This window comes from Heliangelus exortis, chromosome 3, assembly GCF_036169615.1.
Source record: "Heliangelus exortis chromosome 3, bHelExo1.hap1, whole genome shotgun sequence".
NCBI lineage: Eukaryota > Metazoa > Chordata > Aves > Apodiformes > Trochilidae > Heliangelus > Heliangelus exortis.
Window position 1 is genome coordinate 13,511,104 of NC_092424.1, and position 24,112 is coordinate 13,535,215.

Consider the following 24,112-nt stretch of genomic DNA (forward strand, 5'->3'; position numbering starts at 1 on the left):
GCATGGCCCGTGCCCTGGGGCTGCCATTTCTGAATGCTGCAGGGCGTTCCTGCCTGTCACTATGCCAGGGGATAGCCCTGGCTCCTCCAGTAGGAGTGGCAGCCTGTACTGTGTCTTGAGTTTACTCAAGTCTCAGCCCCTGGCAGGTGGAAACTGCTTGCTGCAGGGGTAACACTTCACCCTTGGCTGGTGGTTGCATGGCTGTCACTCAGTAACTAGCCACCCAGCAACTCCAGGACTAATTAGTGTCATTAGTCAGTAAATGCTTGTAAGAGTGACGAAACGGGTGGCTGGAGCTGAGGAGAGAGCAGCAGTGGTGCAGGGAGGGAGAGAGGCAGAGGGATGGGAATGGAGGAGGGAGGGGTTGCTGAGGGAAAGGGAAGGAGGTGGCAGTGAAGGGAGACCCTCAGCAGTGGCTTGGACAGAGGGGTTTGTTACCCATTCTCTACATCCTAAAGAGGATGTTGCCCCTTGGGGCACCAGGCCCTCCCCTCCAGCACTCTCAGAGGGTCTGGAGCTTGGCTGGACCCCCTACTCAACACCAGCCCCTGGGAGCCTCATGGGAGCCCCTGGGAGCCTCATGGGTGCCCCTGGCCCCTTGCTGGGCTGTACTAGCCCAGAGTACAATGGAGTTTGTTTCTGCTTGCTCAGCTGGAAAACATCCATGGCCCCACCACCACGCTGGAGGCAGTCACAAGGACTTTCCCTGCCCATCTCCAGTCCATTTGCCTACTGGAGCTGCAAGGGCTTTGGGGGTACTGGTGTAGCCCTGTTGCATCTTGGTGTTACGAGCAAGGGGGGATGCTGAATGTGGGGAGTTGGTGGGGCCAATCAGTAGCAAGTGCTCTTCCTCTTCCCTGCCTGTCTTTGCAGGTTTTCACCCACGGCTGCTCCTCTGCTGGCAGCGAGCTCCTGCTGCACTTCACTAAGGAAGAAGTCACAGGCAGCTGCCTGACTTTATCCTGGCAGGTTGTGTCATGGGAGGAAGAAGAGGGGTGCTGGAGATCTTCATGGCCCCCTGCGTGTGGTGACGTGTCCAGCTGGATCTCTGTGCCACGGGAGCTTGGGAGGAGATCACTGCCCGTGACTTCCCCACTTCATCTGAGCCTAGCTCAGGACATCAGGTGAGCATCACCTCCACCCCACTGCCTCTCATCCCAAAACATAGAGCAGGGCACCAAGGTCCCCAGGGGTCACCATCAGGAGCCCTGCAAGGAACAACTGGAGAATTCCAACTCCAGAAAGGATCTGCAGAAGCTCATCAGCCAGAACTCTGCTCTGGGGTCAGCCAGGGCCAGTGAGGGAACAGCAAAATTAAAACAGTCCCTGAGACATTTGTTGATCTCAGCAACAGGCTAAGATGCTTTGTTGACTATCAAACATCAGGATTGTTTCAGTCTTGTTATAACTGGATTCCCAGGAGTATGTAGTGTTTTTTTCTCAGCCATTGGCTAATAGCTTAATAACCTGCTGGCACTTGACAGGGGTCCAGCATCTTCTGTGTTTCTCTCTATGTGACTGATTAAAATGCCCCTTCTCCTCCTTTCCCAACCCGGCTGTGCTCTGCTGCGCTGTCACATGTGTAGAGAATTGGATATGGCAGCTAATCTGCTTGCCATCCCACTCCTGCCTGCCTGCTTGGCCTTTTGAGCACACTGGCTCTCTGTTTCTCATGCTCCATGTCACTGAAGGGTGACAAAGAAGCTCTTCCTCTGGGGAGGGGTGGGCAGTGCCAGATCAAGAGAAACGCAGTGGCTGTGGGTCATGCTTGCAAAGAGAAGGGTGGTTTTGCAATGGAAAGGGATGCTGGTTGGTTTGTAGCCCCCCCAGCCCCAACTTCAGTCCTCTTGCAGACTGACAGCCTCACCGTGCCTCAGTTTCCCCAGCCCCTAGCACAGGCACATTAGAGGGGAAGGGAAATATCTTTGTAGAGAAGGGTTGGTGGGTTAGTTAATTTATGGCTGCAAAGTGCTTACAAGTCTCCAAGGAAAACTTGACTGGGTGCCAAGTGTAAAGGATCCTGGAAGCACTTAGTGCCTGCAAATGCTGCCTAGCTCCTCAAGCCCTAAAGCTCAAACATTGCCCAAGAGGCATGGAAAATATTCCTTCAGCTCATATGATGCATTACCCACAGCCTGGAATAAATCTTCCTTTTTCCTCTTGCTTTCCAAACCAGCTGTTTGTTTGCTTTCCTCTTTTGGATTTTGTTGCTTTAGCTGAAGCAGGGAATTGATACGGGGGGGGAGGAAAAAAAAAAAAGCTGCTTTTGTGAAAGTTTTGGCAGCAAGCATCTGAAAGGAGAGCACTTTGCCTGTTTGTTCTGCCTGTTACATGCTAGTTTTGAGTAGAGCTTACAAATTGGACTCCAGGTGACATTGTTGAAATGTGGCACACATCTGAGGTTTCAGAAAGAAAACCTGATGGGCTGAGCAGCTTGAGCCCCATTGGCATGTCCTGGGGAGTATGTCCATGGGACTCCTGGCCTTATGCAAGGAACAGGTTTTGCTGGCTGCCTTCCTCCAGGAAAGCTCTGCCTTCTCCCTTTGCTCTGGGGACCGAAGCAATCTGCCAACAAGCAGCAGCATATTTTGGCACCATGCTGCTGGCTGCTTCAGAGATGGAAGAGCAATAAGTCCCTAGACCCTGCTTGAGACTGCTTTTTTCCTTGCCCAAATTACGCAAGGGAGAAAGGTTTAGCTCTGTGCATCACACTGATGTCTTTCAGCGGTGGGCTCAGTACCAGTGCTGGGCAAAAAAACAAAAAAAAAACAAAAAAAAAACTGTTTCCAGTTTGGAGCAGGAACCAGTTTTGTAGCTGTTGTCTTCATCTCAGAGGCTTGTTGTTAAACTTGCAAAAGCCAAGATGATAACATGAGAGGAACTCAGGAGCAGAGGGCTCCTCAAGGGCAACACATCATGCCAAGAAGCAGCAAAGAAGCTCACCCCTTCAGCAAGGGCTTATGCTTGTGGGCAATAAGTGAATTGTCACCAGCTGTATTATTTGTCACTTTTCCTCATGGAGGAGGAATCATGCCCCTTAAGCCAGAAGACAGCATTGTCATAAAGCCAGCCAAGGATCGTGCATTTTTCTTGAGGACAGACGTGCTCCTCAGGGAGTTGAAATGCCTTTCCTGAGATCAGACCTGTGGGTGAAATCTCTTCTGTCCTGCAGCACCTGGGACTGGATTTAATGGACACTGTCTCCCAGCCCTAGCCTTCCTCACTCCACGGTGTCTTGCTTGTTCCAGGTCTCCTGCTTGCCTGAAGGCAGGCAGCATTAGAGCCCACCCTGCAACTCGTTGGTAGGTGGGTGCATGAGCCTGTGCAGAGAAACAGTGGTGGCCTGTGCTGTACTCAGGAGCTGGAAGCTGCTTTTCTCCTCACCTCCCCTCGGGTCTATCTGCTGGCTTCCTGTCTGCCTGAGGTCACTGGTGGCTGTGATGCTGTTCCATGCTGATGGATTTCAAACCCCCTGTGTCCACTGAGAGACATCTCTATTGAGAGATGTTGATTCCAGTGCTTGGGAGTGGCTGGGCAGACTGGACCAGAGCTGTGAATTAGAGAACATTTAATCCCACACTTGGGTGATGATAAGTGTTGAGCACCCTGCTGCTGAAAGCCTGGGGTGAGGCAGTGGCTATGCCCTCCCTGTCCTGAAGAGGAGACTTCCCAGAACAGCTACTCAAAAGTAAATTTTGTGGTGTTTGTTCTCCCAACGAGGCCTGAGGCTCTTAATGATGCTGAGAGCCTTGTCCTGGCTACTGAAACCACAGTGGCGATTTGATTGAGCACTGCTGGTCTGAACCCTGCGCTTGGGAGTCCCTGGAGGATTGGTTCTTACTGCTTTTAGGCTGTGCTAAAGTTGGAGCTTATATAGAAAAATAAAATCTTAGTGCTGTTCAAATTTTAGCTCAGTTCTGCTGAGCAGCAAGCATGGACATCTTGACAGGAAACCTGGAGCTCAAGTTTCTGCGGTGTCAAGGTCCCAGAAGTGCCATGGGAGTTCACAGGGCTCTGTAGGTGGCAGCGTGGCACATCTCAAGCCAGCAAGGAGATGACGTGAGACATCCCAAAGCAGGCAGACTTGCTCTTCTGTTTTGCTTTTTTTCCCCCCCAAGTCTTATTTTGAAGTGATCTTGACTCATGTTTTTTCCTTTATGCTGAGGTGGAAGAAGGGAGAGGAGCTCACCAAGATGAACTTCCAGATCAGAAAGGCTTAGGAAAAATAGGCTGAAGAAAGGCAGGCCCAAGGCTTGAATCTGTCATTGCCTTGGAGACACAGCAGGAGCTTAATTGAAGACTGGAGCTTTTAAGCTTTTAAATTTAATTTGATCTGATAAGAATCTTACATTTAAGACAACAACCTTCTGTCTTATTATCTGAGAACATTTGCTGCTCACTTCATGTTGTCAGCGCACTGTACCGTGTAACCCCAGGAACCCAGAACTGCAACAAATACACTGTCAGCTCAGAGGGAGAGATCCAGCATCAGTGGCGGTAACCAAACAGGACAGCAAAGAAGTCACTTCCTCCGGGGTGACACTTCAGTGTCATCATTGCATCTCAGGAAGCACCAGTAGATGTCTCACCCCTTTCCCCATTGCCTTTTTCTAGGGCTTCAGGGACATTTTGCTTACCTGATGGTGTTAGGAAGGTCTGTCTTGAAATACAACCTTGGTGCTTGAAGTCTGCAGGGAGATGTCTGTTAGACACCATCTCACTGAGATTGTGAGGATGGGAATCTGCCAGAGCATTTGGGGGTGTTATAACTTCTGATTTGAATTTCTAACGAACCTGTTTGCTGTTTGCAGAGACTTTTCCAAGGCTGTCTACTAACATAGCAAACACTTCTGCAGTCAAAGTCAAAGCTGCTTCAGGGACTTCCTGGTGCTGCTGCTGGCAGCCACACCGTGTAACTGCATGGGGAGCGTGAGGAGGACCCTGTGCTCCTGGTGGAAGCACCTTGAAACCCTTTGCAAGAGAAAAAAGATTTTTACAGACTGTTTAATTGCCCAGATATGAGGTTGAATTCAGGTGCACTCCCTCCCTTTTGCCGAGGGACAAAGTACCCAGAGTCCTGCACATTAGCACGTAAGCAAAACAACTGGCTTTTATCACAGTGGAGGAGATAACTGTTCTGGAGAGATAGGAGCCTTGAGATGGGCAGCCTGGAAAAAAAAAAAAAAAAAGAGAAGGCTTGGAAAATGCCTGCCCTTTGGATACACAAGATACTTATGTCCTATAGATACAAGGAAACTGCTAAATTTCAGGAGTCTGCATATCTCCTGCCTTCCCAGATAACACTACCATGAAGCAGTGTTCAAGCCCAGACTGGATGGTGCTTTGAGCAACCTGGTCTAGTGGAAGGTGTCCCTGCCCAAGGCAGGGGGCTTGGAAGTAGATGCTTTAAGGTCCCTTCCAACACTGTGCATTCTGATTCTATAAATGCACAGCACAAAAAGCTGTCTTCAGTCGTCTCCGTAACTCGAGTTTATGTATATATATTTGCACACACAAATGGTGACTGTAATCAGAGAGGGTTTTTGCCTGGATTAGGATGCAGTGTGGGGGACAAGCAATGGACCTAGCAAACGGGGCCAGTTCACACTCGATTTAGAGCCTAACATCATGTATTGCCTCCTTCAGCTCTGTAACATTTACTAATGGACGGGTATTAATGCAAACCCGGAGCTGGGTGTACCGCCGCGGCGTAGGAGGGGTGTTGCTCTCCCTTCCACCGGTTGCGGAGCGGGGGGCGGGCGTGGGGATGCGAGGAGGCGCGGAAAGGGGGGGAGCCAGGGGCGGGCAAGCCCGAAGGGAAGGAGGGAGGTCCGGGAGCAGTAAGCGGTGTGGAAGAGCGCCGGGCAGGTGCGTTCATCCGTGGGCTGGGTACCGGTGCCCGTGGAGGGTCTCGGCGCATCTTTTCCCTTCACTCTTCTGGGGATGTGGAGAGGGGGGAAGAGGGAAAACCCTCCGCCTCCCCCACTCTGGAGCCGCGTGGCGCTGAAGGCGGCAAAACGAGGAGGAGGAGTTTGCGGAGCGGGTAGGGAGGGAGGAGGTGGTTTCTCATCTGCTTCGGGGACAGAAGGCGTCGGAGCCGGCAAGGAGCAGGGGGCAGCGGTGGGCGCCTGTATTTAAGGTATTGGCTCAAAAGTTGCTGAGATTACAGCCCACCGGGGCTTCAGCAGCGTTTCAAAGCTGCCGGGTGCGTGAAGAACCTGGTGGGAGCCTCGGTGGGAGCGAGAGGATCCGGAGCCGCAACTTAAGGGGGAGGCGGCGTGTGGTTCTCATCTCTGGGAGGGTGATGCATAGATGCTGCCCTTTAGGACGAAGGGGTTTCTTCACAAATTCAAATCCTCTTTTCGTAGTTACTGCCGGGGGAAGAGGGTGGAAAGAACATGTGGGTTTGGAGATTTGAAGCAGAGCAGCCAGCCTGGGGGTTTGGGGATGAGAAGCAGAGCAGCCAGCCTGGGGGTTTGGGGATAGGAAGCGAGGTGATGCTCAGAAACCTGGGATGCTGGACTCCACCGAGGGGGTTGTGCCAGCAGTCCTCCGGCTGCAGGGATGCACATCTCTGCCCATCACTTGTGTGTCTGTGTAGCAGTGGCTGCTGGGGTGCCGCATCCAGGCGCATGTTGTGGGGACTCACTGGAAGGTGCGTGGTCTGGGCGCCATGTGCTGCTGTGCATGCAGTGAGGAAGAGCCCTCGTGGCTGGCAGCAAAGCTGCTGGGCTGGGGTTGCTCCAGGTCCTTCTCAAGAAAATGCTCCCATCTGGCTGTGGGATGTTGTGGAAGATTTCAATAAGCATTTCTTTCAATTCCTAAGCAAACCAGTTTTGTTGACAGAGAGCAGGAGCACTGAGAGCTCTGTCTGTAGCCCTTTTGTGCTCACCACCTCTGTAGTTAAAGATGAGCCTCCAGTTATATCTGAGCTTCACAGCCCTGCTAGGTACTAATACTGCCAGACTAACACAGTCCTTGTCTGTACTCACCAGCGTTCCCATCTGCCTCTCGGGAACAGGCATTGGAGCTGCGGACTGTGTGGGAAGGCAGCAGCGGCCAAGCCCTGGGGCTATGGATTACAGACAAGTGAGCCTGTATCCTTGAGATCAGTAGATTCCCCAGGGCTAGGGGCTGCAGGAGGAATTCATGCAGCTGTTGACTGCAGCTGGATGCGCTTCGCAGCTGCTCTGAAGCAGGAAGGAGCTCCACGACCCCTCAGTTGCCTGTGGTGAGCCGACACAATTGAGGGACTTCTATAAATGCCGACAGGGGAAATCCCACTCCCCTTCTGCACCTCATCCTGGCTTGGCAGCATCCTTTCTGCTAGCCAGCCTCTTGCAAGCTGCCGGATGCCCTCAGGTTCCCTTGAGCCTTCACTACAAAGCTATTTCAGGATGTGACAAGGCAGGGATGCTTTTGTCTTGGGTTTGCTGGTTGTCTGAGTAAAGCTTGTGGGCCACTGGTGCAGTGCCAGTGTGATGTGGACACCACATGTGTGCCCTCCAGAGCACTTCTCCCACTGTTTCCTTTTTGCTCCTGGAAAAGAAGGTGGGTTTGCTATTGGGTCACCAAGAAGGTCTCTACAGGGCAGTGGCATTTTCTGTATGGCACCGAGGGCTGTAATGTAGGCTCCAGAAGATGGTTTGCAAACTGGTTGGCAATTCCCTTCCAGATAGCACAGTTGAGAAGTGAGGTTCTGTGCTGTACTGGGAATCTGGAGTGAAGAGGGTGAAGAAATTCACTCCAGCCTGAGCTAGCAAATGGAGTACCAGCACACAGGGCAATGTAACATCTCCAACCTGCAGTTGTCCCTCTTCTCTCCAAGCTGTGTAATTAACTGCTGGCATGATTTCCCCATCATGGCATCTGTGCTCTCATTATATTGGGCTGGGAGGTATTAATGGGCTTCTTCCTCCTTACAGATGAGCCATGGGCTTTGTTCTTGCCCTGGCCTGACCTGTCACCTTCTTTGTTGTGTTCTGGGGGGAAGCCAAGGTGTGGAGGACAAGGGCCCCATTCACCCACTCTCAAACTGTACCTTCCTCACTCTGCTTGGCTTCATTCCCAGCTCCACTGGCAGAGGCAGGGCTAGGGACCAGCCTGTTGGGGCTAGAGGGAGCCCAGGAACACGCCCCAGCCCTCTCCAGAGGAGAAGGCACCAGGCAGGGGCTTTGGGAAGCCAGCAAGCAGGCTCTGATACTTTATCTAGGACAGAGGTAGACCATAGTTGTTTTCCTCCAGCATAACATCCAGGTCTTTGGCAAGTGTTAAGGAAGCTGCAACTCTCACTTTTATCAGCAGAGCTCTGTTTGCTTGCAGTCCTTGTCAGCTCTGCACCAACCCCACGGTGCTCCTTCCTGAGCCTCCCCAGCACCTGCTGGGGCTGCAGGGCTGCCAGCTCTCTGGGTCACATCTCCATGATAATTCATACTATATGCTACAAGCAAGCTCGGGTGCAGTGCATTTTGCGGGGTGAGCTGCAGGCATTTGCAGATGGGCAGGAGTCAGGGTTTAACGGCCACACAGCTATTTAGCAGTGCAATAAAGACTTAAGTGCTTTCTAGGTTAACAGTGTGCAAGATGTGGGATGGGGAAAGAAGCATGCAGAGTAGGGGTAGACCCTGGGTGGGTTTGGTTACATCAGGATATGCAGTCTGGAGGGATCCCACTGCCCCCAGCTAAGGTCATGATGCAGCACTTCATTCCTTCTCCCACCCCAGACCCTGCTGACCTGGTCAAGGGATTGGCTGTACCCCAGGGGCCCCACGTGGGAGAGGAGCCCCCGTGCTGCATGAAGAACCTGGATGAGGCTGGTTACTTCCATGAGACAAGGATAGCTGCTGCATAGGGATAGCACTAGCCCTTTGTAACTTCAATGCAGATGCTGATCGTGTGAAGAACATAACTGCTGTGACATTTTGGTCCTGCTCTGGCTTGGACATGCTTTTCCCTGGTCTCACTGATCCCTTTAAAGCATTGGGTATGCGTGACTGTCGTGCACCATCTGTGACACAAATCAGTGAGCCTGACATTCTGGGAGCAGTTCTCAAGGCTCTTTTAGTCTCTCAGTAAAGCTGTGGGTGAGCGGAGTCAGGCTTCATCTCTAGGACACTGACTTTTTAGAGGCCAAAGAGGGGCAGAGACCTATTGTCTGCCTGCTGGTTCATGCAGAAGCAGTCAGCAGGAAGTCAGGCAGATATCCACAGAGCATTCTTGCCTTCCTCCCACCACACCACTGCCACTGGGATTTGCTTCAGTTCATTTCCTTTAGGATTTGTCTGGTGGGAAAGCACCTCGCTGTGAAATTTCCAGCTGGGAATTCATGGAGTGAACGGATTGGAAAGCTGCAGAGGAATGAGGCAGACAGGGGCTGGATGTAGAGAAGAGCAAAGCTAGGAGGGATGCAGCTGGGTTGGAAGCATCTGGGTGGGACAGGAGGGTTGTGTGGTCAGCCTCCCACCTGGTGAGCAGCCTGCTCCAAACATGTACAGAGGCTGAGTCATGGCAGCAGAACTGGGTTATCAGCCTTGCTGTGCCGAGGGCAAGGCAACAACCTGAATGTGTACCAGTGCCCTTGGACTGCCTCTGAGATGACTACAAGTTCTTAGAAGGCTGCTGGGGAGATGGGCATCTTACCTGGGCCTAACTGCTTGGTTTCTGCAGCTGCCACCCATGCTGCAGCTCCAAGAGTGATACTCAGCCCTGCCTGGTTGGTCATACCTGGTAGCACAACCACCCACCAATGCCACACAGACAGGGAGCTGATTTACACCTGTGGCTGAGGGCTGGCTTGCCCAAAGAAGCTCAAAGACAGTGAGGACTTTGAGGTGGGCAGCCCTGTTTGAGTTTTGCTATGGGTTTGCTTGTGGCAAACCCCTGTGAGAGGACCTCCTTCCTTTGAGGCTTGGTCATTACTTCCAGAGAACAACTTGGGGAGGCAGAAGGAACTGGTGGCACACCTCCCCTCTTGGTCTGAGCCAAGGGCTCCAGGTTGGAAGAACTGCCAGCCTTTGGCTTTTCATGGCCTCAGGACCAATTTGGAGGTAATTCCACTTTTTTTCCTGGGATATCCTCCCACAGTGCTGTGGATGAGCCTGCCAATAGTATTTGCTCTGGGCTGGTCTTCTGCCCCTTCAGGGAGCCTGCTGCTGTGGGATGCACATGAGGAACAGAGTGCGTTCAGCCCATCAGGGTTTGTAGCTGTTGGGTGGCAGATGAGGACATCGAGGTTGGGTAGGTCTCTGTGCCATCCCAACAAAAACTGGAGTGTTAACCATTAACCGTGGGAGGAGGCCAACCAACAGCAACACAACTAAGTTATTAAGAAGTGATCCACCCTCCCCTGCAGCTTCTCCTTCCCGGCTTCACACCCTCTCCTTTTGACAATAGAAGGCTGGTGTGACTGTGTGGTCAACCACATCAGGGAATTGATCTTCCAGCATGTTCCTGGACAGGGCTGCTACCCCTGAGGCAGCAGGAGAGGAGTTCTTGGATGATGGGGCCAGAAGCCATGCCTTCCAGGGAGTTGAGGGAGCTGCCATAAGGTCCTGAGCTCCCCCTGCTTTGGCTCTGCAGCTGGGCTTGCTCAAAAAGCAGAGCCTTCGAAGTGAAACAAAACCCAAGGGCAGTAAATAGCCTGACTGTTGAGAAACAAACACAAGTTGTCCACCACCAGCTGTCCCTCCCTTCCTTCCCTGTGGCTGTGGGGTGGACACGATGTGCCAGAAAGAGATTGCTTCAGCAGAAGTCAACCCCCAGGCTCCCTGTTACCCAGCATCACCATGGGAGTGCATCTGCATCCCTGTGTGTTCCAGCACCCAGGCAAGCTCTGGCGGGATGGCCTGCTGCATGGCCAGCCTGCTTCTACAGGGGCTATGCTACCCTCGGGTCTCCTGGCAAGAAGTCTCAGAGCTGCCCTCATTTCCTTTACTCCCCAAATTCATGCAGGGGAGGCTGGGGTGTCAGCAGAGCCTGCAAGCCAACACCAGCTTCACCAATGTGCTGTTTGGGCAGGAGCAGAACACGAGGGGACCCTCATGCAGGGGTCTCCAGCACTTGAGGCATCCTTGAGGATACAGTCCCAGGCAGCCCAGGACCTTGTGGCTGTGGTCGACCAGGTGGTGGCTGGTTACACGGATGTGGCACTGCCTGTGGGTTGGGTTTCAGAGGAGATGTGACTTGTCCTTTCCCTCCTTGCTGCCAGGCGTGTTGTTGATTGTGCAGGAGAGTCTGTTTTCATAGGTTTTGGGCAGACGCGGGGGTGAGCTCCCCACCTCCTGTTGACTCTCTCTGCCTGATCCTACTTGCACAGAGGTTTTCCTGTTTGCTCTGGGATAGCTGAGGCCTGTGCCAAGAGCAAGAGGTTTGGGCTCTGACTTACTCCCTGCAAAGGAGGTGTCCGCCTCGAGCCTTGCTCAAGCTCCACATGTGAGAGCTTAGTCCTGCCAGGCTGTTTGGGAAAGCTGAGCTGTTCAGGGAGGAGGAAAGGAGGTGCCAGAGGTGGCACCTACCCTGGGTGTTTACTCCAAGTCTTTTTCTTGCTCCACAGTACTGATGGCATGCTGCCACCTTGGCTTTTCATTCCTTGGAAAATGTGTGTTGCCCATGCAACACTACTGGGCAGCAGGAATGTGGCAAACCTGGCCCTCAGGAGGCAGCATCTTCCCCTCAGCTTAATTTAAAGTCAGCTGTCAAATATGCAGGCATGTGGCTCCTGGGGTGCCCCCAACTCAGACCCAGATAGGGCATTCATCGCTTCTCCCTCCTTTTGTTCCTGGGGATTGCACGGTGCGCCTTGGATAGAATGAAGGGGGTGTGAGGGTGAGGAAGATGACAGATGCATCCCATCTCCTGACACAGAGCTTCCATGGGACAGCACGGGACTGTGACAGGTGCCAAAGCCTGCTTCCCTGCTCCCCACCACCTTTCCCAGTGGGCCTGTGGGTGTTTCATGCTGAAAACAGCGGTTGGTCAAGGCCCCTGTTCCTGAGCTGACCTACAAGGGAAAGGCCACTTGGTCTGCAGGGACCCAAAATAGCCCTGGTATTTCTGTCTTGGCTGCTGGGCAGAGCTGACATGCAGAGGACAGAGAGAACCTCGACCCGACACAGGTCCAGTGGTGGTTGGCTCCTGTGTATCTGTCCCAGCTTCTGCGAGGGGTCTGCTGGTTAGTGGGGAGGAATCGCCCCTCCAAATTTTGGGAGCTGGGGAGATGGTAACACCAGGGGGAAGGTCGCATTGTTCTGAATCTCTCTTCACTCCTCTGCCCCTCCCACTAAATTGGAAGCAGATGCGTGTTGCAGACCAGCCTCCTAAAAACTGTTGAGAGGGGCAAAATAATCTCTGCCCCTGTGCAGCCCTTGGCAGGGCTGGCAGTGTGCTGCAGCCACTCCAGTGAGTCCTCTGAGTGCAGGCACAAGGCTTGCTCCATCCAGTTCCAGGGGTGCTCTCCTACCTGCCTGGGGGGCTGAGGCAAGGGAGCAGCACTGCCCAGGGGCACGTTGTTCAACAGCTGAAGGGTCCTGCCTACTGCCAGCTCTGTATGTTTCCATCCAGCATCTGCTCCATATGGGAAGGAGCCAGAGCTGGCAGGGTGGAGTCTGTCCCCCAGGAGGCAAATGTGCCCTGGTGTGCGTGGATGGATGGCAGCAAGCAGGGGCTGCTGTGGGCAGGTGCTCTTTCTGCCATTTGGCTGTGACTTCTCCTGGGCAGCTTTGCATTTGCACTAGCCTGTGCAGGGTTTTGCTTCAGGAGCAGCTGTGCTTTTGGGAGCAAGTGAGTGAGCCCTGGGCTTGGGCTTTTCTGGGGGAGAGGAGTCCCCATAAAGTGCACAGTGGCATTTAGGGAGGGGGACTGTGTTTGTATTTGAGCTGAGCCCTTCAAGCCTCCTCCACGAGGGGCTCTGTGTGTAGCAGGGGCTCTGTGCATAACGTGGGGAGGGATTTAGAGCGGCTTTTGGACTTTCCAGTGATTTTGTAGCCCCCCTGCCTTGCCCCTCCCTGATGGGCTGTTTGGAGGACTTCTGGCTGCAGTGTAAACTGTCCCTGTCCCAGCCCCTCACCACAGGTTGCTCCTTGCTCAGTTTCCTGGTGTCATTTGTGGACTGACTCTTTCTCAGGTCTGCCAGCTCTGAGTTCAGTTCTGGGGCCAAGACCAGGAAGCAATGAAGGAGGAATCTTCTCCTTGCTCCATCCTAGCACCCTGAGGACTAACAACGGGAGATGGCCTCTTCCACTCCTACTTTTCTACTTCCGTACTGCTCCCTGAGTATTCACCTCAGAGCAACCACATGTTGCTGGCAGATATGGCCCTACCAAGTCCAGGAGAAGGCAGGGTATGGAGCTTTTTCTTCCCCCCTCTTTTGTTACCCTGGCCAAAGGGTAACCCTGGACATGGGACTTGGTTCCTTGGGTTTCTTTCCATATATTCATTAAGTCCTTATCTTCAGACTTGTGTGATTAATGGGCTGCTTTGGTCTTGTCCTGTCTTGCTGTGTGCTTCCTCTTTATGGGTCTCACCTTTGCTCCTTTCAGCTGCAGACATGAGGGGAAAACAGGGATGCAGTCCCATAGGCTCAGCCCATCCCTCCAGCGTGCTGTTGCTGTGGCCCAAGGTGCAGCCAACTGAGATATCATCTGTACTGATGGGGATTCCTCTTGAGCAAGCCTGAGCATGGCTCTGGGGGAAGCTACTAAAGCAGAAGAGGTGCATCTGGTAGTTGTGCCCCAGGAGTCTTTTACCTAAGTGCTTCCCCAGCCCAATAGGGAGCATCCCTCTTCCTACCTGACTGGGTGGAAACAAGGAGGGAGGGCTGGGCTGGGGGCAGGTGGGAGCCAGCACTGTGCCTTGTGCTGTGGCATGGTTGGGGTCACCACAGTTCTCTACTCATGGCTGTCCTGGCCCAGCATGCACCAAGGCCCAGGCTCCTCCATGTAAGGAGAACCTTCTCCCGACTCGGAGCTTCCTCTGGCCACTCCTTGTGCTCCCAGATGATTTTCACATTAATGGTGTCCAGTTTCTCTGCCCAGGGGTCCTGTAGGGTTTTTTATATTGGGAAGAGGAAATGTGGCTTCCTCCCATTGTGCCTCTTCCTGCTGCGGCCCCCAGGCCAAGCCCAGGGGACCACCCCTGCCCGCAGCAGCCCCAATTCCATGGCCCCTGGGCAGAGACAGGCAGCACCTCCACTGGCCACACCAGCACCCCTGGGGAGCTTGGACCAGCCTGTGGATGTGGGCTGTGGGGTGCTGCTGGCTACAGAGGATGCCGGATGAAGAGGAAGGCCTGGGGTGAAGCATCCCCAGGCTCTCCCCAAACCTATGGCAGTCCCATAGGAAACTATGGCCAGGTGACATGAGCTTGTTGTGAGTCTCTGTACCTGCCCAGAATGGGTCATTCCCCCTCCCCCACCTGCAAGCAGTCCCTACAGGTGCTGAGAGCTGCCTGGAGGCACAGTCCAGGTCCTGGAGATGGTTCCTGCCTTGTTTTGGAAATTTCTGCAGCTGCATATAGTGAAGCCCTAACAAAATCCCTCCCTCTGGCCTTGGGAGAAATCATCTTTATTTTTAAATTTTCGACATATGAAGCCTGAACCTAGCCCTGGAAAAAGGTGCCTTCTTCCTCAGGCTGATGAGAAGCAGATCAGGGTTGTGGTTTGGAGGGAATGGTCTTTTCTCTTGGGGACAGCAGCCTGAGTGGGTGCCACTGGGGAAACCAGCTCCTCGGAAGAGCCCCTGCAAATCCTGTCTCTGCAAACATGCTCCTGAGAGCAGCTTATCTCTCCTTCTCTGACGCCTCCTGAGACATGACGTTCCCTGTAAGCTCCAGCCCCCCCGGGTGCTCTATCTCCTGCACCCCCAAACCACTGGCCTTGGAGCAGGCTCTGGTGTTTGCAGGGCTTTTCCTGCCTCTCTCCAGGCTGCACCAGCCTTGCAGTCCCGTGGATTGAAGTGACCAAGTGCAAGGGTCTGAGACCAACTTTCCCTTCTGGTAAGCTTCTTGCTGTATCATTAAATACATCCCTGCAGCATTTGATGGGACACTGAGTAGGAGCACCCATCTCCTCTCCAGGGAGTTGCAGGGGTGCCTGGAGGGGTCTTCTCTGGCTGGGGACCGAGCATGCCTGAGCTGGGGCACTCACTAAATGGTGGGGAGAGAAAAGTCTGTGTCTTTATTGTGGGGCTTTCATCATAGGAACCTCCTTGTTGGGCAGTGGTAATGTCAGGGCTGGAAACCCACTGAGCACCCTGGTGGGGAGGTGGACACCTACAGCCTCATGGGGTGGTGGGTGGAAGAGTCCCAGCTGTGTGTGTCCTAGGGTAGTTTTATGGCTGGCTCTGCCCTGTCACTGCCTGCACCCCTCTCCCTGGTTGGAAGCCCTTCAGGCACAGTGCAAGTGTCCCACTGGGCCTTGGGGAATTTGCAGCCTGGCTGGATTGCTTTACCTGCCGGGGGCAAGGGCCCCCAGGGAGCCTCTTGAGGCTCCTTGAACACTCCAGATAAGGGACTTTGCATCTGGCCGGTGTGCACAGTTCAAAACACAACCCCCGGAGCCGAGTGCTCCCCCCGCAACACCCGGCAGCCAAGATAACAGCTGAGGGCACCACGGGTGCTAGGAGTGGGGACAACCTCCACAGCTTCTGCTCTGCGGGGAGTTTGTGTGGTGGCTGCAAGTCCACAAGCCTGAGGACAGAAAGGGTCTAGAGCTGCTGGACCCTCTTTTTGCCCATGGAGGAGTGGAGGGATCAAGGTGAAACATTTCAGAAATGTTGACCCTGCTGCATGGAATGCCTTGCAAGAGATTTTTTTTCTGCCCTCCAGGCTGTTGTGGTGCAGACTGCTTTGTCTGCAAGCAGTGAGGTGGGAGTGGAGGAAGAAATACCCCCATGCTGCTGTCTTCCCAGGACATAGGCACAAGTGGCTGGAGGGAGTGGATGGAGCAGCGGTTGCAGTGGTTTGCAGACAGGCAAGGCTTGGAAAGGAGAACAAGAATAATAGGAAGTGTTAGCAGCTCTGGTGGAAACTGCTCATAAAGCACATTAGGAGTAGGAAGCCTACCGCAGTCCATTGCAGGGATGGGGCGTCAGAGAAAGAGACCCTAACAGAAAAGCTAGATGAAGCTTTTGCCTCTCCGCACACTCCAGAAGAACCTAAGAAGTTTCTCCCATGTTCCTTTGGAGGACTTCTTGGAGCATCTGCAGAGGAAAGGTTAGAAAGCAAAGCTAAACAGCAAGTCAGTAGGGCAAGGCAGTGTTCACCAGAAGGAAAGGGAGGGTGAACTCCTGTCTGTCACATGTGGTCTCTCGTCATTCATTCACAACTGCCTTGACCCTCAGGACTGGGAGGGGGGAAAAGATGTGATGTTCAATTCTAAGAAGGGCTGGAGGCAACCTCAGGGAAAAGTTGACCAGTGAATCTGCTGTGCTGCCCAGATGTCTGCATAGCAACGGGGTCTGTGAAAAGGTTTCTGCTGGGGGACCCACAAGATGGGGCAGTGCTTCATAGGGGCTCTGGGCTTGTGTCTCTTAGGCCACCTCATAAAAAACAGTCACCCAGGGCTTTCAGCCCAGGTTTTAAGTGAACTGGCTGGTCAAGAGGGAAGGTCCTTTCATGGCTCTGCAAATTGTACAAAAACAGGAAGGAGAGTGTAGGAGTCAGTGGTCAGTTTTTGTGGTGGAAAGGTCATGTGGTGCATCAGGTCCTGGGTTTTTTCAATGCATTTGTGAGTGTCCTGGAAAAGGGAATGAGCAATGAGATGACACGGCATGTTGAAGTGATTAGATTACTCAAGTTTGTGAGGGCAAGTGCCAGCTAGGAAGAGTATAGACGATCATTACATCACCGGGCAGTAGGCAGATGAAATTCAGTTTAGATAAATATCAAGTGATAGATGGAGTGCGGGAGGAGCCCCGAATCTGCAAACAAGATTACATGCTGAGCTGGGCACTTGCAGCACGGCCTGGGGCTGTTTTGGGTGGCTCGGTGCACACAAAACCACATCAGATCATCTTTGTGAGTGACAAAGCAGAAGGAAAACCAGAATGCTTTGTGCTGCCCTTCAAATTCAGTGCTTGCCCCCTTGCAATCCCTGTGTGCCTCCAGCTAAAGCATCTCTGGAAGGGTCTAGGGGAGCCAGGGAAGGCTGGGAGGAAAGCAACGAGGACCAGAGAAAAGCAACGAGGACCAAAGGCGTGGAGCCTTGTCTGGATGACTAATTGAAGTAAAATTTATCCGTTTGGAAAACGTGCTGAAGGGTGTATACAATCCAGGCCTGTAAATCCATGACTTGTATGAAGAAGCCACTCCAATGTTCATCCACCCTTTGACAGTGAGGGAGCACTTGTTGAGGCCCTGCACATGGAGAGGGATGCTGTCCTTGCTCAGAGGCTCCCAAGTAGGAGGAGGAAACAGAGTTTTCACAGAAGTGAAACCCACCATGGGCTACAAAACACATGAACAGCGTGTCCCTAGGAGGCTGGGGGAGCAGTTGGGGAGTCAGTCGATGCCTGTTCTACTCTTACCCTTACTTGGCATCTGATTTTGCCCTCTGATAGAGACAAGCTTTTGAGACAGACTGGCCTCTGATTTGACTGAGGGTACCTGCCCTTATTTTGGGAGGGCTTGCATTTGTCCCAGTGTTGCATTGACAGCGCACAACTGCGCACACTCATACATGTTGTGAAATACAGACAGGTGCTCTTGCAGGTGGTGGCTGAAGGTGGAGGCAGGCAGGACGCTGCCTGGGAGGCTTCTTCCCTGGACCCCAGCACAAGGTAGGAGGACCTCTGAGCACCTCGGTTAGAGTACAGCCATGCAAATGAAATCCCATGTAGCAGGCTGTCTGGGAGTATCATCTTCCACCTGAGTCTCAGCCACCGGGGCCTGGTGTGGCTTGCACAGCTATACTGGGCTTGTTCCCTGCCACAATGGGCCCCCAGATCAGGCTTCCTGCCCTGAGGCTTCAGGTGTCACCCAGGGCAGCAAGTGGATGTAAGGCTTGTGTGTGCCTGAGGGGGCATTTGGTCCTGCCCCATCTTGGCTGCATTTGAAAGAAGTGATGACCCTATCCTTGCAAAGTGATTCCCCCTGGGAGAGGAGGCAGTGGATGCTGGGTGCTCACCATCAGGACTGCTGGCAGCCCCTTGTCTAGGGACTGCAAAGATGGTGCTAAGCTTGGTGTAGCTTAAACGACTTTCCTTTAAAGAGCTTTTGTTCCCATAGCTCAGATACCTAGTGCCATAAATGGAAAGCCAAGCGTGTTCTATGCTCACCTTTGGTGAAGCAGGAGCAGGAGAAATGTGATGTGTGGGAAGGGAGAGGCAGGGAGATCTCTGAAGCACAGTGACAAATGGCTGCAGGCGTGGCTGTCCTGCAGTGCAAGTTCTGTGGAGGTCAGGTGGTTTTGGTGACAGCCTCCCGTGCTTTGGGTTTCCAAGGCTTGGCTGGCAATGGGGCTGCATGTGGCCCAATACCACAGGTGCCACTTAGCACCTGTCAAGGCCTTTGTGTGGCATGAATGGGCAATTAAAATTTTTCCATCTCTTTTTGAATCTGCTTAGAGGTGCTAGCCGGTGGTTTGTTAAGCCTGCTCCTTGTTGCTCCTTCTGCTGAGACATCTCATCCAATGGGATGAGACAGCCCACTGTGAGCCCAAGAACAAAACAGATGTCCTTACACCATTACTTCTCCTGAAGCCCTGTCTCTCAGGCCAAGCTGGTGGCCAGGCTAAACATCAGGAGACTCCTGCAGGAGGTGGTTAGAGCTGTGCTGTGCCATCCCAGTGGCCTCTGTCCTCTGGTCCCTTATGGTAGGGCTACTCTTGCCGGACGGGAGCCAGGTTGCCACCTGTTGCTGTTGTTGGTTCATGTGACCTTTTCTGTCTGTTGTAGGTTTGTTTTTGTTAGAGCCGGCGGCTGGACGCGTTTCCTGCCGTAATGAGTGCTGACCCGTGCACCCCTTGGCAGGCACCAGCGCTTTGTGGAAAAAAATAGGAGGCACTTAGTGAAGTGAGACAGAAAACAAACAGAGCAGGCAGGAGGCTGTGGTTGGGCAGCCAGGCAGTGCCTGCCGAGGAGGTCAGGCTCCTGACACAGGGATGTGGGTGCTCTCTGGACAGAAGCAGGAGGTATCTGGGAAAGCAGCATGGCACAGCAGCATGCAGCTCCCTGCCCCAGCACCCCTCAAGACCTAATTGCCCCCCCGCCTCCTCACTGCCACCCCCAGCTCCTGCCACCTCCTACATGACACCCTTCCTTTATTCCCTGCCTTCCCTGGGTGCCTGGGCAGTGGGAGCTGGGCCGTGTGCCAGCTGTGGTACCCGACACCTCTTCTCCTCCTCCCTGGATGCCTCTAGACCCACATGGCCCCAGTCCCTGTGACTTGAGCCAGGGCCTGACACTCACTCCCAAGAGCAGGGGGGTACAGAAGAGAGGGCACACATCGCCTTCAAGTACACTGAACACAGGGCTTGTCCTGGCTCTGTCCTCCACAGGTATGTTTGTGGGGTCGCTCCCCACCCCTTTGTCTTGGAATGCAAATGTGACCTGATGGGAGGCTGGGAAGGGAGCCAGGGGACTGGCTGAGCAAGGGGGGTAAGAGGTTGAGGACTTGCTGGGGACCTACAGTGGGAGCTGGGGCTTTCTCACCTGTTTTGGGGTTAGATATTTGCTTGGGGACAGGCAGAGGCCTGGTGGGGTTTCTGTGCAAGAGGATTGGCAGCTGTGCTTGCAAAACCGCTGTTAATCCAGGGCTTGGGGCATCTCATGCCCACAGATGCACTGGCAAGCTGATGGAAGGGGATTTGGGTATATTTTCTTTAGGTGGCTCCCAAAGCTGGAGCTACCATGCCCTGAGCTGCCTGCGAGGGAGCTGTGCTGAAGACCGGGTGGCACTTACAGGGTTGGTGGGGCTCTTGGTCTGTGCCAAAGTACCTGTCACACTGTGCTGGCTTTTCCAAGCAGCAAATACCCTTCCTAAATCTCTCTACACATCCTTCCGGCTGTGTTTCGTCTCCATCGTAGCTGTAGGCTCCCCAGCCTGCAGGACCACACAGAGAGAAGGAGGCGAGCTGTGCCCAGATCCAAGCGGGTACCTGTGACAAAGGAACGGGCATCTCTTCCTTTAACTGGCGCCGGGGCTGTAAGGGACTACAGATCCCAGCATGCAGCTCCCTGCCCGCCTCCTCCCACACCCCACCTGGCAGGGATGCCGTAGCCGGCAGCGGTGTGGGTGGCTGAGGGGCATGCCCCGGGGGGACCCGGGGCTGAGTGCCGGGAGCCCCGCAGCAGATGAAGCGCTGGAGAAGGTGCCGAAGCATCCCATGCTGCGCCGCCCGGAGTGGAAAAGGACAAGGCAGGCCTGTGGCTTCTCCAGGGCGGCTAATCCCCCTCTGCCCCAGGAAGAGGGCCGTGGGGGGACGGGAATGGGGGAGGGAATGTCCCTTCTCGGTGCTCCTGGGGCTTCGTGTATGGGGAGAGCAACGGCAAGGATGGTGGCACGGGTAGTGATGGGAGGAGAAGGAGCAGCGGGTGCTGGGGAGGGGACAACAGTGCCAGAGACGCCCTTGGTGTTCCAAGGTGACACAGGAAAGGGCTGTGAAAGGTCCGGGGAAGTGGTAATGGGAAATGGTGGGGGGTTTTGCACATTTCTGGCCGGAAAGGCTGCTGAATTAAATGTTCTTTTGTGCCGCCGTGCCCTGGGCGCTGGAGGGAGGTGGGGAGGGCAGGGGGGTGGACACAGCCCGCCGAGCTTATGCTCTGCTCACAGCCGGAGGATTGGGGGCAGAGAGCTGCAGGCTCACAAATCCCTTAAGAGCCTGCTGAGGAGCGGGCAGGCAGCTGGCGCCGGGCAGCCTGGCCATCTTTGGAAAGCAGTTGCCCTTTTGGGAGGAAGGCTTGGTGTTCCAGGGCTAGCAGCTTAAGGCTGTGTGTCACAGCCCCTCACCTGAAGGGCTCTGAGCCGCAGGTTTCCCAGGCTGCTCTTCCCATTTGCTGGCTCCATTTTGCTATCGGGAGTGTGGAGCATTTACCTGTCAGCATGGCTGAGGGGTTAAAACCAGCATTGCCCCTGCCTGGGCCACATCCTTCACTCCTCCATAAAATCTTCTGTTGCCTTTCCAGGTGGAGAACAGCCACAAGACTTTCTGGGATCTGCTCTAACCCTTCCCACAGAAGATGACAGCAAGAGATGGGCCCCAAGATAGGTAATGCCAGGCTATGGGGGCACATCCAGGATACCAGGGCACAGGGACTCAGCAGCTGACAAGCTGTCCCTTAACCATTATGCTGTCTTCATCAGCTTTTCCATGGCAAATGGGCCGTAAACAGTCCCTGGAGCTGGGACACGCCTGGAGAGCATGACTCCTTCTCAGCTTTCGCAGTGGTGTTGTGCATCTGGGTGACACATGCTGAGAAGCAGCCAGTTCCCCCTGCTGCCTTTGTACACTCCTGGGGAGTGCCTCCCACAGCCCCTCTGCAGCATCACATCTCTGGCAGCACAGGCTGGCAGGGGCTGTGGGACAGGGACACTTGGAAATGGTGCCTGACCTCTGCTCTGCCCGGAGTCCTGCTCCAAAACACTCTGTCCCTTCCACAGGTACAAGGCTGTCTGGCTGATCTTCTTCATCCTGGGCCTGGGAACGCTGTTGCCATGGAATTTCTTCATGACTGCCAGGGAGGTGAGGGCATCCCTCCCACTGCTGCCCATGACACTAATCATTCCCTGTCACCTCTAGGGACCATGCTGTAATGGTGACAGCACAGCATGGCATAGAGCCCCGACATTTGCACACCAGAGGCAGAAGCTTGGGTGACCTGGGTGGGACAAGTGGCACTGAGGTGTTAGGAGGGCTGGGCATGAGGCTGGAGGGACAAGGGTGGCCTTAATGTGCTGTGGGGAGGGGCCTAATAGCACCTCAGCCCTACCAGGTTCCTTCCCTCACAGTATTTCATCGGCCGCCTCGTGGACCCAGAGATGAGCCACTCCGGGAACGAGACCAATGGGGCCCCTTCCTACCTACAGTCCATGTTTGACAACTTCATGACTCTCTGCGCCATGGTGCCCCTCCTCATCTTCACCTGCCTCAACTCCTTCATACACCAGAGGTGAACCTCTTTCCTTGCCCCTGCCACCCACATAGGGCCACCCAACCCTGGCCCATCCTCCTGCCCCAGCACTGAGCCAAGGTGTAGCCTGTTCAGTCAAGTCAAAAGCAAAACACTGGTCTTTGGCTGGGATTCCCATGGGAGAGCTTAGCCCCAGCCTCACAGGGTGGGTTTTTCTTACTGAGACCCTCTCTTTCAGGATTCCTCATCAGATCCGCATCTCAGGCAGCCTGGTGGCCATCGGGGTGGTGTTTTTAGTCACAGCAATTATGGTGAAGGTCGACATGGAGCCTCTTCCCTTCTTCATCTTTACCATGATCAGCATCATCTTCATCAACTGTGCGTGAGGCAGAGGGGGGAAGGAAAAGGGCACAGCCTCAGGGCTAGGGACCCTCATTGAGAGAGCTTAGGAATAGGGGGACCTGCCTTGTCTCACAGGACAGAGGCCTCGGCTTCCTATTGGGGTGTAGTCCAGCCTTGCCTTTGGTTTCTCATTTCTGCTCATCTTTCGCCTTCACAGCCTTCGGTGCGATGCTGCAGAGCAGCCTCTTTGGGCTGGCAGGGCTTCTGCCTGCCAGCTACACAGCTCCCATCATGAGTGGGCAGGGCTTGGCAGGCACCTTTGCTGCTCTGGCGATGATCTTCAGTATTGCCAGTGAGTAATATCTGCTGTATAGGTGACAGTGCCTTCCCAGAGTGCTGCTGTCAACAGTATGTGCTGGGGTCACACTGCAGGGTTTGGTGGGAGATGGCAGCAGGGCCTTGCTCCTCTCAGCCCCCATTATCTTCTTCCTTCTTTCTCCCCATCTCCTCCCTTCCTCTGCTCCCAGTTGGTGCCCAGCAACCTGAGAGTTTCATCGGTTACTTCACCACAGCCTGTGTGGCGATTGTGCTGGCAATCTTCTCCTACATCCTTCTGCCTCGCCTGGTGAGACTTTGTTGTCCTGGTGGGGAAAGATGTGGGGGACAGGGGACCTTTATGCATCCCATCACAAAGGTGGTGGCTAGCACCCCGCTACCACCCCAGCCTTGGCTCCTACCATCCACCTCCTCCTGGATCAAGACAAGCTCTCCCCTTCCTGTGGGAGCTTTCTGGGATACTTCCCACCTTGGATACCTCAGTGTCCTTGGGGTAATGTGGAAATGGTCCTCTGGGTGAGCAGGAAAACATGTATTGTGTATAAGTGAGAGGAATACTTTCACCATATTGCATTTGCCCATATTGCCCATACCTGCTATTACCACACAGCCCCTGGCAGACTTTTTCCAGCATGAATGACTTCCCTGTGGCTGTCTCTCTGCAGGATTTCTTCCGATACTACTCCATGAAGGACAAGACAGAGTACCGTGTGTACAATGCAGAGCTGGAGACCAAGAGAGACCTGATAAAGAAAGGTGAGGGGCTGAGAGGAGGAAGAGGGAGGAAAAAGAGGAAGAGCTGAGAGGAAGAATGAGACAACAGAAGGACTAAATTAGATTCCAGCTTTCTGGGGACTGCTGTGCCCTACTTGTACCTCTCTCTGCAGACGAGCCCAATGGAATGGAGCAGAATAATTCGAAGATCATCCCTGTACACAACCCTGATGAGAAACCCTCAGTCACTGTTATTTTTAAGAAGGTCTGTGAGCTGCCAGCAACTCCTGCCTTGTCCCTCATATCAGGGGATGGGGCAAGAGTGTAGGAATGCTCAGGGAGAGGAGACTGGCCCTGCGCTAGTCTCTTGCCTTGTGTCTGGTACCAGCCTCTTTCTTTTATCTGCCTAGCTCTGGGTCATGGCTGTGTCTGTCTGCTTCGTCTTCACTGTCACCATCGGTGTCTTTCCTTCCATCACAGCTAAGGTGTCCACTGTCCTCGGAGAGGGAAACAGGTGGGGTAAGTATAGCCAGGGATAGGGTGGGATATGAGGAAACTGGGAACAAGGTGGATGGCAGGAAAGTGGGGCTTGAAGTAGCAGGACTGCCTGAGGGAAGGACAGACCATTGTGATGATGTGGACATTAGCCTGGCTGAGAG

The 24,112-nt window shown here is 54.0% G+C and overlaps 1 protein-coding gene across 7 annotated transcripts in view; it reads left to right on the forward strand.

Annotated features, from left to right (window-relative positions):
• SLC29A1 (solute carrier family 29 member 1 (Augustine blood group)) overlaps window positions 1–24,112 on the forward strand; it is a 33,935-nt gene that overhangs the window by 5,476 nt on the left and 4,347 nt on the right. The window contains exons 2-11 of one of the 7 annotated variants that reach the window (XM_071739323.1): window positions 874–1,124; window positions 21,117–21,199; window positions 21,592–21,673; window positions 21,940–22,100; window positions 22,300–22,439; window positions 22,621–22,755; window positions 22,931–23,028; window positions 23,405–23,495; window positions 23,627–23,718; window positions 23,864–23,972. In XM_071739323.1, the coding sequence (XP_071595424.1) occupies window positions 21,171–21,199; window positions 21,592–21,673; window positions 21,940–22,100; window positions 22,300–22,439; window positions 22,621–22,755; window positions 22,931–23,028; window positions 23,405–23,495; window positions 23,627–23,718; window positions 23,864–23,972 (937 nt within the window). In that variant the 5' untranslated portion in view covers window positions 874–1,124; window positions 21,117–21,170. Of the gene's footprint in view, window positions 1–873; window positions 1,125–5,781; window positions 5,869–6,042; window positions 6,140–14,859; window positions 14,989–19,385; window positions 19,490–20,176; window positions 20,354–21,116; window positions 21,200–21,591; window positions 21,674–21,939; window positions 22,101–22,299; window positions 22,440–22,620; window positions 22,756–22,930; window positions 23,029–23,404; window positions 23,496–23,626; window positions 23,719–23,863; window positions 23,973–24,112 lie in introns of those variants that run through there. The other 6 variants (XM_071739325.1, XM_071739327.1, XM_071739322.1 and 3 more) reach the window with 6 other exon arrangements.